The following is a 14002-nucleotide window of genomic DNA, read 5'->3' on the forward strand; positions in this document are numbered from 1 at the left end:
GATTGCATAGCTTTTTCTAAAGATTTCTTCCCTTGTTATACCTTATTTTCATTATACATTAGATGTTATACTACTTTGCAGTTTCCTGGCTGCTTTTATCCTTATTTGGCAAAACTCCTTGACAGGAAGTTATGCTTTGTGATTAATTTAAATGACTCATAGGAAGTCAACCTTCTGTAGGTGTGCTGTGAATGATCTGACATTCACACAAATTTTCTGGTGATTAATTTATCTAAACTTTACTTTTCATATGTGGAAAAAAATAAATAAAAACAAAACAAAGCAATATTTTCTACCAAAGAAAATATTGAAAAGAGAAAATATACCAGAAAAAAATCTCAGTGTAATACTATACAGAGTGTTATATAAACTCATTATAATAGTATGCACCATTTTTAATATATTCTTATATAGACATGAGAAATATTTCTGCAAATATTTGTCATGTAAATAGGAATTGGGATATATATTTGTCCAAGAGAGAGAGAAATATATTTGAATACCATAATTTTATCATCTGTTTCTGTATCATCTGTGTTCCGTCTCTATCTAAAATTGATTTTCAAAATATAAAAAAACTTCTGAACACTTGCATCCTTCAGTTTTTGTTGACTTTATTTTATTTGGCACTATTTAAAATCTGTAATGCAATATATAAATAACTGAGCAATTTTGTTACAATATTTCAATTTCATATAATGATATTAAAAGATGAAAACTGAATCTCCTTTAATCATTATTATTATCTTCTTTCTAAGAAAATGTTTGTGAATCTATTTCAGTGATCTATTCAAAACCTTTTCATATTTAATACCTATAATCACCATTATTTTGCTCAGTAAGTAAATTATTTCTTCAGAACTAATAAAAATATTTTCAGCTTTAATAAATCAAAAACAATCTAAAATAGAAAAAAATATTTTTTTTGAAAATTGAGAGTAGCTTTCTTGGCAATCCTACTGATTTAAACAAAAGACCAAAAATGTAATGTGTCATTACAAAACTCAAAAGTGTTTTGATCTAGTTGACTATTTTAACTATTATCTTTCTGAGCAAATAGGAACCCCACTTAGCTGTTATTATGTTTAACATGTAAGCATTCCAGTTGCGTCCTAAAAGCAACCATTCTGATTCCAAACACATTGATTCCCAACAGGCAATGTCTATAAAAGCCTATTAATATAAGCTGTGTGGGTGTGTCTTTTTCTCTGCAGGAAGTCATGATAACCACACCATGCCTTCAAGGAAGCCAGGATCACAATTGCAACATAAGTGAGATGGGTAGTCTGGAACATTCAAATAGAAATGGTAATATGATCATTTCTACTAAAACAAGCACAAATCAAGCTACTATAAAGTTTCATATCTATTGCATAATTCTTCCTTCTATTTATTTCCAATTGATATATGGATGTGGAACCATTCCAAACATGTTTAAACTTTGAAAACAAAAAGAAACATTTTAAGGAAATTTGATGACCACAAAGATATTGTAAAAACTCAATATTTTAATCCATAGACAGCAGATATTTTCACATTCAAAAACCTTACTATTTCCTAACATTCACTTTCATTGAAGTTCTGTTTCACAAACACCAGATGCAAACAGAACACAAATTCTGGCATATTTTCTTAATACATCATGACTCACCATGCCTCTGTTAGCTATTGTCGTAATAAAATACTTCATTGCTAAAATATAAAAATAAGCAATACAATTGTATCTTACAAAAAACCCTAATATATGCCCCAAATGAAACAAATTGTAAGTATTTTGTTTTGTAATTTTAATTTCAACACTTCCTTCCAATTCTAATCAGGCTTTATTTATATTAAAGATATTGATGTAGATGCTAATGTCCTTAAATATTGCTAAATTTCTTTCTATTCTATTTCTCAATGGAATCAAAATAAGACAAAACATTATTTGCAAGTATTAGTTATTTTATTTACTTTAGCCTATCTAACCTGATGTTTTATACTGGCCATTTCAATTACTTATTGAATATTAATTTGACCTTAATAATGTCTTGTAAATTTCAAATTAGCACAAGAACCCAACCCAAATCATAGTACGGTATGCAGCAATGCTCTAATGTCACCTTGACAATTTCAATGATCTAAAGTCACCTTGACATTTTATTATTATAAGCTGATAAATTTGTTTTTCTTTCTTTCTGATTCTTTTTCTGTATTTCTTATAAGTAATGTTATATTGAATATATCAGAACAAACAAACAAAGAATCTTTAGGTGTTTTTTTTTACATATAAGAGTTGGTCAGGATTCAAAATAGAGCCTGGTTGTTTGAGGAACTGCCAATTTTATGCTAATCAGACATTATTTATATTAAAAGATATTGAAGTAGATGCTGATATCCTTAAATATTCCAAGATATGTTTCCTTTGAAAAAATAGGAACTCATGAAAACATTTTCTGTGAAGCATTTAGAGCAAGAACTGAATTAGTTAAATCTGAAGCATCATAGCTCTACTTACATGTTAATAATTTGACAGCTGTACAAGAGTGGTATGTGAACCCGAAATTGCACTTGCATAACATTGTTTATGATGAATCACCAAGGGATGACCATCAGCAAAATACTTCTCACATATTGAATGAACATTACAAGAAAGTTAAGATCTGTACATATTTGATTCACATGTTGAAGACACAGAAATCAGAGTCATTCTTCATTATAGCTACTGTGTGTGTTAAGTTCCTTTGTTTTCCTTTTCTGCATTGGGCTGTCACTAATTTTCTAAAAACAATACTATATAAAGTACTGCTAAATATTTAATCAAACAAATTAACTGGTGCAAACTAAATGCTATGTGCTTGGGATTTTTCTGGGAAAAATAGAAAGACGTGCCAGTTAATCTCATTCTCCATTCCTCCTGTTCTTTTCAGGGGAAAACATGAACAAATTGTTTTATGTTTTCTCAATCTTGTATCACTACTGTGGCACACACAAATACATTAATATATTAAATCTCATATGTATTTATGATAATTGACAATACTGGTAAGAGTCTTTCAAAAGGAATACTTTCTACAGTACCTCAATGTTTGCTAGCCAATGCCCTTGCTCAAAGTGACCTCAACTTTTCTGGGAAAGAGGAGCTGGACATTTACAGGTGGTCAGAGAAATTAATCTCAGGATCTGAAGAATAAAGTTATTCTTTATTATTACTATTAAGTTAAAAATTAAACATGTGGGATATGTTTGAGCCTGTTGATTCTGATAAAATGTAGAGGGTACTTGGAGATGTTAGTGGGTGGGATGGGGATTTGCTTGGTTTTTAGGTGCAATATAATTTGGGGATGGAATATTTAATATTTAGAACTATATTTACCCAAGCTGTTGAGTCTAAATAAATAGATATTGAGCAATTACATTAACATGTTTAATTATACTTGCATTGTGTTTCTGACAGCTATTTTGTGATCCCTGGTATCCTTCTTGCCAGCTTAGGGACTGAGGGAGAAGCACATTGTGATGGTTTTCTACCTTTTTCTAGGGTTCTTCGGTTAGTGTTTTAATTTTCCATGTAGTACTACTACTTTGGGAGCTGCATTGGCTCTCAGCAGGCTTCTCAATACCATTTATGGTGTTGATTATCATTATCATTACCCATGAAACACAAAACTGTAGACTATGCAGGACCACTTGTCTCTGATTATTTCTGCCCATCTTACATGTTCTTATTGATTAGATATGAATTAAGTTTGTTCTTAAGACAATATCATTTGATGGGACTTAGGAAGTGTCCTTCTTGTGTGTTATCTGTTCTTTAGTATGGTTTGCCCCCTTCTTTATAATAGGATAGCCCTGACTTCTTTCATTCTCTAGGATTTAAAAAAAATCTTTTTTGTTTTGTTTTTGGGTGATACTGTATTTGCAATGTTATTTAGGAGATGCTTATTTGATGTATAACACCCAGAGTAACAACTACATGAGTTATGCAGCTGTACAAATCTTGTAAATAAATATTGAACACTTATAGTAACATGATTAATTATACTTGTTTTTCACTGTCATTCTGCAAGGTGTATTGTTCAAAGTACAAAATACTTATTGAACATTCTATTTTTATACTGGTATAAAATTAATTACTGAGCTTTGGTACTGACCATTCAAACTGAGGATTTGCCAAAATCCATATTTGCATATTTAATTTCAGAGATTCTGCCAGGCTTATTCTACCTTAAAAATGATGCATTGTGGGTCTGTTTTGGATTTGAACAGACAAAGAGGCAAATCCAGGCTGCTTTATTCCACTCCTCGGTGGAATCGAAATAAGATAAAACCTAAATCTATTTTGTAAGTAATAGTTATTTTCTTTTCTTTAGCCCATATAATCTGATGTTTTATACTGGCAATTTTAGTTACTTATTGAATATTAATTTGACCTTAATAATGTCTTTGAAATTTCAAATTAGCACAAGAACCCAACCCAAATCATAGTACGGTATGCAGCAATGATCTAATGTCACCTTGACAATTTTAATGATCCAATGTCACTTTGACATTTTACTATTATAAGCTTATAAATTTGTTTTTCTTTCTTTCTGATTCTTTTCCTGTATTTTCTCTTAGTAATATTATATTGTATATACCAGAACAAACAAGCAAACAACCTAAACGTAAGAGTTAGTCAGGATTTAAAATAGAGCCTGGATATTTGAGGAACTGCCTACTTAAGGCTCTACTGGTTCCCATTGTTCAGATGTTTGGCATAATGGAACTATTCCAGATCCACTCAACTATATTTGGACACTGCACGGGACTAAAGATTTTTATCCATGCTCTCTGGAAAAGCATCCCCTAAAATTACAAATGGCACCCAGTCTCTTAAGGTTCTAGAAAATTCTTAAGATTTAGTTCTGTTCATATGTTGTGGAATCCTTGTTATGTTTTTATTGTTATTGTTGCTTCAGTCCAGGATACTGCATTTTATTTCATTTTTTGTTTAAATTGTGCATTTTGCTATCCATAGTTTATTGCAACGGGTGACCATAATCAATGTAATTAATTAATTCAATAAAATGCAACTAGAATTACCAGTATGCAATTAGGAAAAATGCAATTCTATGAAGATATAAGGTTTTTGTTTAAAATTGAAAAGAATTAACTTATTAGGTTTCTAAGGTTGCCCAACTCAATAATAACTTTGTGAGGTACCATTTTTTTAAAAAATATCTCTAGTGAAAAGTGTATTATAAACCATCTTTACAGAACTCAATTCTGAAAAAAATGTACACCAACATATCCTAGGGCCCAGTGGAAAGAAAGAGGTCTTCAAGCCCTGTGGAAAGGATAGCAAAGTTGGGGCTGGGATACTGTTCCAGAAGTCGGACATCATAACATGTGAGCTACTATAAAGCTATTAGTTTTTGTTAAGTCCTCAGGGCTACGATGCCATTGAAAGGCACTGCTGGCTCCTGATTGGCTAAGATGCGAGCAGCCAGCTGGTGGGAGAATGGAGCCGTTCTATTGGTTCAGCATCTGACAGTTCCTGTATAAAAGATCTGTCAGCTGTCAAATGTTGCTGTTTTCCGGTTCGTGGTTTGCCTTGCTTTTGGCCTTGTTAACGTTAAATAAAGGTTGTTGTTAGCTTTCAACCTGCCTTGCCTCAGTTCCTGCCTGCCTTGTTCTCCCTACAGAACAGTTTTAATGAGCTCTATTGCATATATGCACACTAGTCAGGAAGAAATGCTTTATTAAAAAAAAAAGGATGTAAAAAAAATCATAGCATATTAAGTGGGTATATTGATATTGTTCTAATAATTTACAGTTATATGTGTCTGTATATGAATGGAAATACAGTCCTCCACAACTACTGAATAACATTGTAGGAATATTGACTAACAATGTGGGAGTACCACCCTGGTGGTGGGATTTACATTGATAGTAAATCCCACCACCACCCTTGCTCCCTGCTTCCCAACCCACCCATCTTTTATTCTCATATCACTGTGTTCTCATTATTTTCTTTGTAATTGTTTATTCTGTTCTTCCAATACTTTTCTACTGTTAATTTTACATTTATTTTCATTGTTGTAAACTACCTAGAGCAGCTTCATAGTAAGATAGATGGCAAATAAATTTAACAAACACATACATAAATGAATAACATTAGTACAGTTACAAGGAAAAAATGTTCCTTTATCATCGCATAACAAATTATTAAAGAAAACATTAAACAAAACCAAAAACTCAGAAATTCTTTTCAAAGGCATGTAAATTATAATTTTTCTTATTTTTTTTGAATGGGACAAATGGATTTTCCACAATTGGTAAGTTAGATTTGATAGGTTAGTTCCATACTTAGACTATTAGAATGATTAGGTTTAAATAAAGAAATACTGTATGCATCCATATATTTGGAGAGAAAATTGTGTTGTTTGGGAGAATGAACATTAATAAACTTACTGGTATCAAACTTCTATTTATCAGGGATAATATTCCTTTATAGAAAGAATTTCTGTATCACACTTTTCCTCCTCTTCCTCCTTTCCCCTCCCCTTCCTCTTCTCTTCTGCTATTTTTTCTCTTTGTTCTTTCATTCTTTCCCCAAATCTCTTCTCAGATCAGATACAAGATATAAATTCAAGGCATGAAATTTCTTCTCTCTCTCTCTCTTTCTCTCCTTAGAGCTGCATAATAGGCACTGATACTATTATTTTATATTATATCAAGCACAGCAAGTATATGAACAAGGAATTCAATGAAAGAAAAAAATAGAAACATACAATTTTTCCTTGGTAGGGCAAATGCAAATCCCCAGATCAAATGGAGGAGAGTACAGTACTTACAAATAGTGATATTAGACTGAAGCAGCATTTATTTTGGCAGTACAAAGATAAAGGTAGTCCTCCATATTTCCACAATGCAGAACTGGTAGTTAACCAAATGACTAAAAAAGCCAACTTTGTCTTCTGAAATACATCACTGATGATCCACTGACAATGGGGCTGCTTGCTATTTTTATGGACACATGTTCATGGCACGCTAAATTATGTCATAATGCAACCACCATAATTATGCAGTTGCCTCCTGATGTCTGACATAAGCTGCAATTTTTGTATGGTGATGTCGTAACACACCTCTTCACATTTCTACCTTTTTCTTGAATGGAAACCCATGGTAATAAGTGTTGTACCTGTATTAACCTGTTTAACCATACTTATAATCTTAATTCTCTATCCTTAGTGAACACAGATCCCAGTCACATCTTTAGTCAGCAGTAAAAACAGAGACGAAAGGAAACAATTAAAACTTTTTTTTCAAATTAATATTAATACTCTATAATTTTACAATCAAACAATCATGTTCAAATTACACATTTTTTTAGCCTGAGGATGATGTAGAATATAATGTAAGTGTGCAAGCATTATTTAACAGTAACATTATTATTATTATTTAAATAATCAACTGAGGACAAAAAAAAAGTATATTCACCTTTCTTGTCATCAAAGTACAAAGTTTGTTGAGCTGGATTCGACCACTGGAGGGAGGTGTTATCATTTTGATCAACTCTACAAGTCAGTGTTGCTGTTTCACCCTCAATAACTGTAACATTCTGTGTGAGTGGAAACTGGCCTTGGCTGCCTGGGGAGGACATTAAAAAGAAAAAAGAAATTGTACTATATTAAAAGCTATAAGGTTAGGTCAATATCTGTTACTTTCCCAATGACTTGTCCAGTGAGTTCCTCCAATAAGAGGATTTTTTTTTTAAAAAAAACAATCTTATAAGAATAGTTGCTCTTAAGATAGATACAGTACATCATGTTTTTATCCATCTTTTTAATAAAAACAATTTTATGAAAATTATCAGAATATGATTTTCTTTGTTTAAGTTAGTATCATTTTCTGACATGTGCAAAACCTGGAGAATATTTTAACTATTTTAAATATTTTAGAATAAAAAAAAATCACAAAATCTATATCCATGCTAACTAGTGTCCCAATTTAAATAACATGTTAACTAGTGTCCCAATTTCTCTGTGTGTGATTAATATAATTAAATGCAGGCTAAATTAACAGGAATATTTTAGCAAAATCCCAAGAAGCAGATTCTTAAGATATGAAACATATCTTAGGACAACTTCATATCGAAAATTCTAATTCAAAGATAATATGAATAGTTTTATCAACAGTTTTTTAAAAAATTCTAATTTGACCTGATTGGGGTTTTTTTCAGATGTCTAAACAGGAATAGTTAAGATATTTTCAGAGTTCAAAAGTAACACTAAAGAACGACAATTTAGTATTTTGCTACCATAAGTGATGAAAATCAGACAACTGCCACCTGTTTAGAAGAATATGAATTATATAAGATTCCAAAAGTTCATGTTGTATTTTCTTTTTCCTTTAAATAATACAGAAATATCTAGTAAAACATTTAAATGAACAAATTTTAAACAATGTATAATTTAGAAATTACATATAATTTAGTCATTATTTGTTGAATTTATTCTTCTTCCTCATTATTTTAAACTATTAAGATAAAGAGTACACCCTCAAAAGGATGATAGATAGATAGATAGGAACATAATGTCTTCCCTTATATCAGAAATATTTAAGAATTGGCAGATCTTTTCCATTAGCAGCAACATATTTATAATGAACTTTCTGCAAGCCAGTAGCCTGAAGACTACAATGGAACCTCAGATCACGAATGCTTCTGACCACAACCAAATCGGGTGTCGACCAAAAAATGTGCTAAATGTTTCATTCTGTTCACGAACAAATCATCGGGTGGCAATCAATCACAGCCACAGCAATTTTCCCTTCCATACCGTTTTTGTGTGCATGCATGCACAGTCAGTCTTGCTTCCAGTCATGACCAAATCAGGTGCTGACTGAAGTCCTGGAATGGACTACAGTCGTGACCCGAGTTTCCACTGTGCTCTTAAATAGTTAAAGCTACTCACTTCTTCTCTTTTATGGCCATTAATGCTCTATAAATGGAATTTTTATTGAAACATAATATAATTTCATTTAGGGAAAAATAACAAAGCCTACAAATTTAATGCACACAAATCTGTATATTTGCTATTTTCATTTCATTGTTTTCTAAATTATATTCAACTTTTCTTCAAGGAATAAAAAAAAGCATGCACCAAATGTTATGCTACTTTTATTTTTTAATAACAATTTGTGAATTTAGTTTTGCTGAGAGATACTGGTCCAGAGACTGAACCATGTGTGGATTTGACTATACACAGTACCAGAGATTCAAAAAAATAACACATGGTATAACGAGATAGTGATTGGTACAATGTTATAGTGTTTCCTTTATAAATTTTATTAATGATGAATTAATTTCAATAATTTTAAATGGTTTCCTTCAATTACAATATCACACCAGTATTGCAGTTCAAAGAATGATGATGTACATTGATGTACTTAGTTATATAATATGATTTATAAACCCTCTTCTGAGTGCAATTATGCATGTATTACATTTAGATATTTCAGTATAGCATTGCTTGCCAGTTTAATTTTAATTAAAATGTTATTTTGAATATGTGAACTTCTTTTTCAGCATTACACTAAGCTATTCTGAAGCTTCAATAAGAATAGAACTGGATAGATTAGAAGAATATTGCACTGATGCTTCATTAGTAATGCAAGTTTTAATGCTGTTTGTGATTATTAAACTTTGTATAAACTTATGGCAGAAAACAAAAGGAAACAATAGCAAAGTATAAGACACCATAAAATATATTGATAACTTGCATTAAACCAATTTTCTGAATCAATGAACCCATATCTAAAATTGCTTTCCACATTAAAATGTCATTCTCTTTTTTATGCTGAATAATATTTTAGCTTAAGGGTTTACTATCCAACTTTCTGAATAAGAGGCAATCTGGTATTAACGCACAATTGCTAGGACAGAAAGATAGTGTAAGAATGCAAATTATATCAACTTCTGTAATAATAGATAAATCAAGAAATAGAAGAAACTATATCAGCACAAATGGTGGAAGTTGTCAATAACAGAAGTTAAAATAAAGAAAGACAAAGATATCAAGAAATAATTTAATGAAGACTTTCAGACTGCTATTAGAAGAGACATGGTGCAGTACTGCAATGACATCTGTAAAGATATCAAATATGACAACAGACATAGAAAAACAAGGAAAGTAGTTCAAACTACCAGAGCACAGAAAGTTTCCAAATTCAAATTGTTATGTTGTAGGATGCCAGGGAGAAGCAATAATTGTTTCAAAAAAGATCAGAGATAAAGGAGAATATTGAAATTCTGTACATTCAGGGTATATTAAGATATGTTCCCTATTTCCAAGAAGATGAACTTAGATCAGCATTCTGGTAATTAACAAATGAGAATGTTACAGGAATTGATGAAAATCTGTAGAAATATGTAGGCATCAATGATGGTACTCAGCCAGTTCGGACTGAATCAGGCGAACCAATAGTGGCAACTGGCGCTATGCCATCCTATTTAGCCACATTTTTTAAAGCTATGTGCATGTGTGCAAGCCACACATACAAGCAAAGTGCATGTGCAGAAGGCTGGGCACATAGGTGGAAGACATGCATGCTCACATTTTCGGTGTTAAGCAAACCGGTGGTAAAATGATGTGAAACCCATCTATGGTAGGCATCAGAATAATGTGTAAAGATTGCAACCAAAGTATGCCAGCAAATCTGAAGAGTGACATGGTGGCCAACAATTGGAAGAAGTTTATCTACATAAGACTCAGAAACTGTCACATAATATCCTTATTCACATCTAACTAAAATGTATAGAAACTCCCTGCATGAAAAGAAAATGATAGATATTAACGCTGATTTTATAAAAGGGGGAGAAACAAACAACGGTATTGCTAATGTACATTAGAAAATTGAGAAAGCCAAATAATACAAACAAAATGTATGATTTACATGTTATTTTTTATCTTTCCCTGCAATTGTTTTCAATTCTCAGAGACTACCAAGGCAGTTTTCTTGGCAAGGATTTTCAGAAGTGGTTTGGCATTTCCTCTTTCCTTGGGTAGAGAGAAAATGACTGGCTTTGGGTCAACAGGACTCCTGATCTCCTAAATTATAGTCTGATTGTATCAACAGTGACAACCTATGGAATGTTCTTAATCAAATGGGAATCCTGGGAAATTTCATTGTGATTAAAAACTTATACTTGATAGGAAACTAAATTCTGAATAGATGATAGCAAAACAGACCAAGTCTAAGTCAGCAAGAAAGGAGGACTAGATTCTTCTATTTATTTATTTAACCCAGTGGTTTCCAAACTTTTTCAGTCCACCGCCCCCTTGGTGCTACAAACTGATCCTCAGTGCCCCCCACTCAGTGGTGGAATTCAATTTTTTTTTACTACTGGTTCCATAGGTGTGGCTTGATGGGTGTGGCTGGGGGGGTCATGTGAATGGGTGGTTTGCGCGAAGGAAGGAAGATACTTACAGTAAAATTCAAAAATGTAACAATTAATTGCACATTTATTCAAAATCCAATTTAAAAACTTTTTAAAGGTTTGACCCAGAGTACCTGATCTATGGTTACAAGTCCACCCTTCATTTTTGGAAGACTCTCCTAGTTGAAAATCATAAAGTTTCATTTCTTCTTCCTTCCCTGCATTTCGGCTGGAATTTACTCTCCTCACCTACCTTTCACTTGCAACAGAGAACAGAAACAACCATTAACCAAAACTATGGCATTCAAGAAGAAGAAATGGGCCCATCGCTATTATTATGACCTTCAGTTGAAATATGGCAGTTGGCCTAATATGTTATAAGATCTCATCATACAAATGCTTTTTGAACAATACTTGCTGATTACGTTTAAAAGATTGGGTTTGCTGAAATAATCATTTCATAATTAGGTCGCCTGTCAGAAAGTTTGAGCCAAACCAAACCAGGCACAAGAGAAACAAGTCCGCCACTTCCCCTGCTGCCATCCACTTCCTCTATAAAGCTAGGCCAGGCCAGCTTTGACTCACCGCTGACACTGCTGTCTCCATTTGGCACCTTCATGAAGAAAGGGACGGAAGGTGGCTGGAGCGGAGTACTTATGCAATCCCAGATAATCTGGCTTGTTTTTGGTTTAATGAGACACCCCCTGTTTTTTCTCTGAGCCTGCCCATATCTGGAGGCGGGGCTTATGCATGCAGATTCCATACGAGCCCCTTCCCAGAGAACAATGGAGAGAAACTTCCTTCACAGTGCAAGATAGGCTGAGAAAAGGAGGGTGCTGGACCTCAGGGAGACGAAACCCTCTCCTCTGCTCTTCCTTTACTCTTCAGCCATTTCAAACAAAATTCAATGGGCTCTTCTTCCTCACATCCCACTGTCATTGTACATGGTTCTAAGGCAACCACGGAGAAAAACACTGGAGCCAAGGAGAATTTCGAGCAGGTGACAGCGGGGCTATAGCAGCCCTTGTGCCTTGCCTAACTCCTCTGGATGATGGAGCAAAGCACTGCTCTGCTTGCTCTGTCCTATCAGAAACCTGTTTCTTCCAGGCAACTGTGGTGGAGGGCCGGCATGCAAGGATTAATGGAAGAATCCACTGATGGCGGGTGGGATAGCATTTTGCAACGGGACCGACATACGGAACAAGGAGATGGCTCTTGCATCCATTGGTGCCTGCCACTCACCAACGTTCTCGCTTACTCCAAAAAGGCACCGCCGCCAGCTGAAAAGGGCTTGGAGTCATCACATGGACACTATGCTAATAGAGGCAGGTGACTCATAGGTTGGTGGAGGGGGGATGTGCTCAGCTGAGCTCGCCTCAGCAACCTTCCCTCGCTGCCTCATGAGAATGCTCACTTAGAAAGGTCTTTTGTGCTTCTGGATTGCAGAGGCGGGGAAAGCCAATTCGAGTAGTAAAGCCTCAATCCTCCATGCGCTTCCTGGAAAGTAAGCCACATTGAATTTAGTGGGACTTATTTCCCGAGGAAAGACCCTGAGGATCGGCTCTTGTCTTCGATTGAGAAAAAAAAAGTGTGAATATGTCAGGAGAGAAGGGGGGCGGGCTTCTCCAATTACATAACTTCTATGATTTATGGAAAGGGACAGCAAAGAAAGAAAAAACTTTCTTGCATTTGGGAAGATCTCGAAATCTTTGTGATGACAGTGAAATTTAAAATGCACGCATAACCTGCGAGGTGGCGCAGTGGTTAAATGCAGCACTGCAGGCTACTGCTAGATCAGCAGTTCAGCGGTTCAAATCTCACCGGCTCAGGGTTGACTCAGCCTTCCATCCTTCCGAGGTGGGTAAAATGAGGACCCAGATTGTTGGGGGCAATATGCTGACTCTCTGTAAACCGCTTAGAGAGGGCTGAAAGCCCTATGAAGCGGTATATAAGTCTACTGCTATTGCTATTGCTATTGCTATTAGGCTGTAAACAAACTGAATTCTGCTGACAGGATCCTTATGTCCTTTTCGCTTTCATACTCCATCGGAATTTCACCCCTGCTGGAAGTGCTCAGCTGACTGGCGGCCAACAGAGCCCCAGGCAGAATTGCGCCCTGCAAGGGGGCCATCTGCAGCACTCCTCTGGCACGACCCTTGCCTCTTAGCACCCTAAGGTATCCCTCCGCCCGCCAGGGGGTGGTACCTATTATATCTTCAGGAATGAGAAAGAGGCTCGTGTCCGGTAACTCTGTAACCAATTTATTTTAACACAACTTGTAACAGTAACAGGAAACAACCAGGCAGGGTGCTGGTTTAACAATGTAACAACAGAAGGATGATCTGTGTAGAGAGAGGCAGCGAAGCAGCTCCAGCTGGACTGGAGAGTTCGTCTGCTCTGGTGCTGAACAACTGACAGTTTGAACGAGTCTGCCCTTTTATAGTTCTGCAGACTCGCGCACCTGACAGCCCGGCAACTGACAGGCGCGTCTGATTGGCTAAGACGCGCCTGGCTGCTGCCGAGCTGTCATTCGTAACAGCGAGGACTAACTTTAACTATACAACAGTACCGCCTACTTTGGGAACCACTGATTTAACC

General features: G+C 34.7%; 1 protein-coding gene across 4 annotated transcripts in view; it reads right to left on the reverse strand.

Annotated features, from left to right (window-relative positions):
• CADM2 (cell adhesion molecule 2) overlaps positions 1 to 14002 on the reverse strand; it is a 352887-nt gene that overhangs the window by 135561 nt on the left and 203324 nt on the right. For all 4 annotated transcript variants that reach the window (XM_087721509.1, XM_087721510.1, XM_087721507.1 and 1 more), the window contains one exon: positions 7465 to 7614. In XM_087721509.1, the coding sequence (XP_087577635.1) occupies positions 7465 to 7614 (150 nt within the window). The remainder of the gene's footprint in view (positions 1 to 7464; positions 7615 to 14002) is intronic.

Source organism: Thamnophis sirtalis, unplaced genomic scaffold, assembly GCF_051295495.1.
Source record: "Thamnophis sirtalis isolate CommonGarterSnake01/CBP01778 unplaced genomic scaffold, rThaSir2_p1.2 scaffold_8, whole genome shotgun sequence".
NCBI classification, from domain to species: domain Eukaryota; kingdom Metazoa; phylum Chordata; class Lepidosauria; order Squamata; family Natricidae; genus Thamnophis; species Thamnophis sirtalis.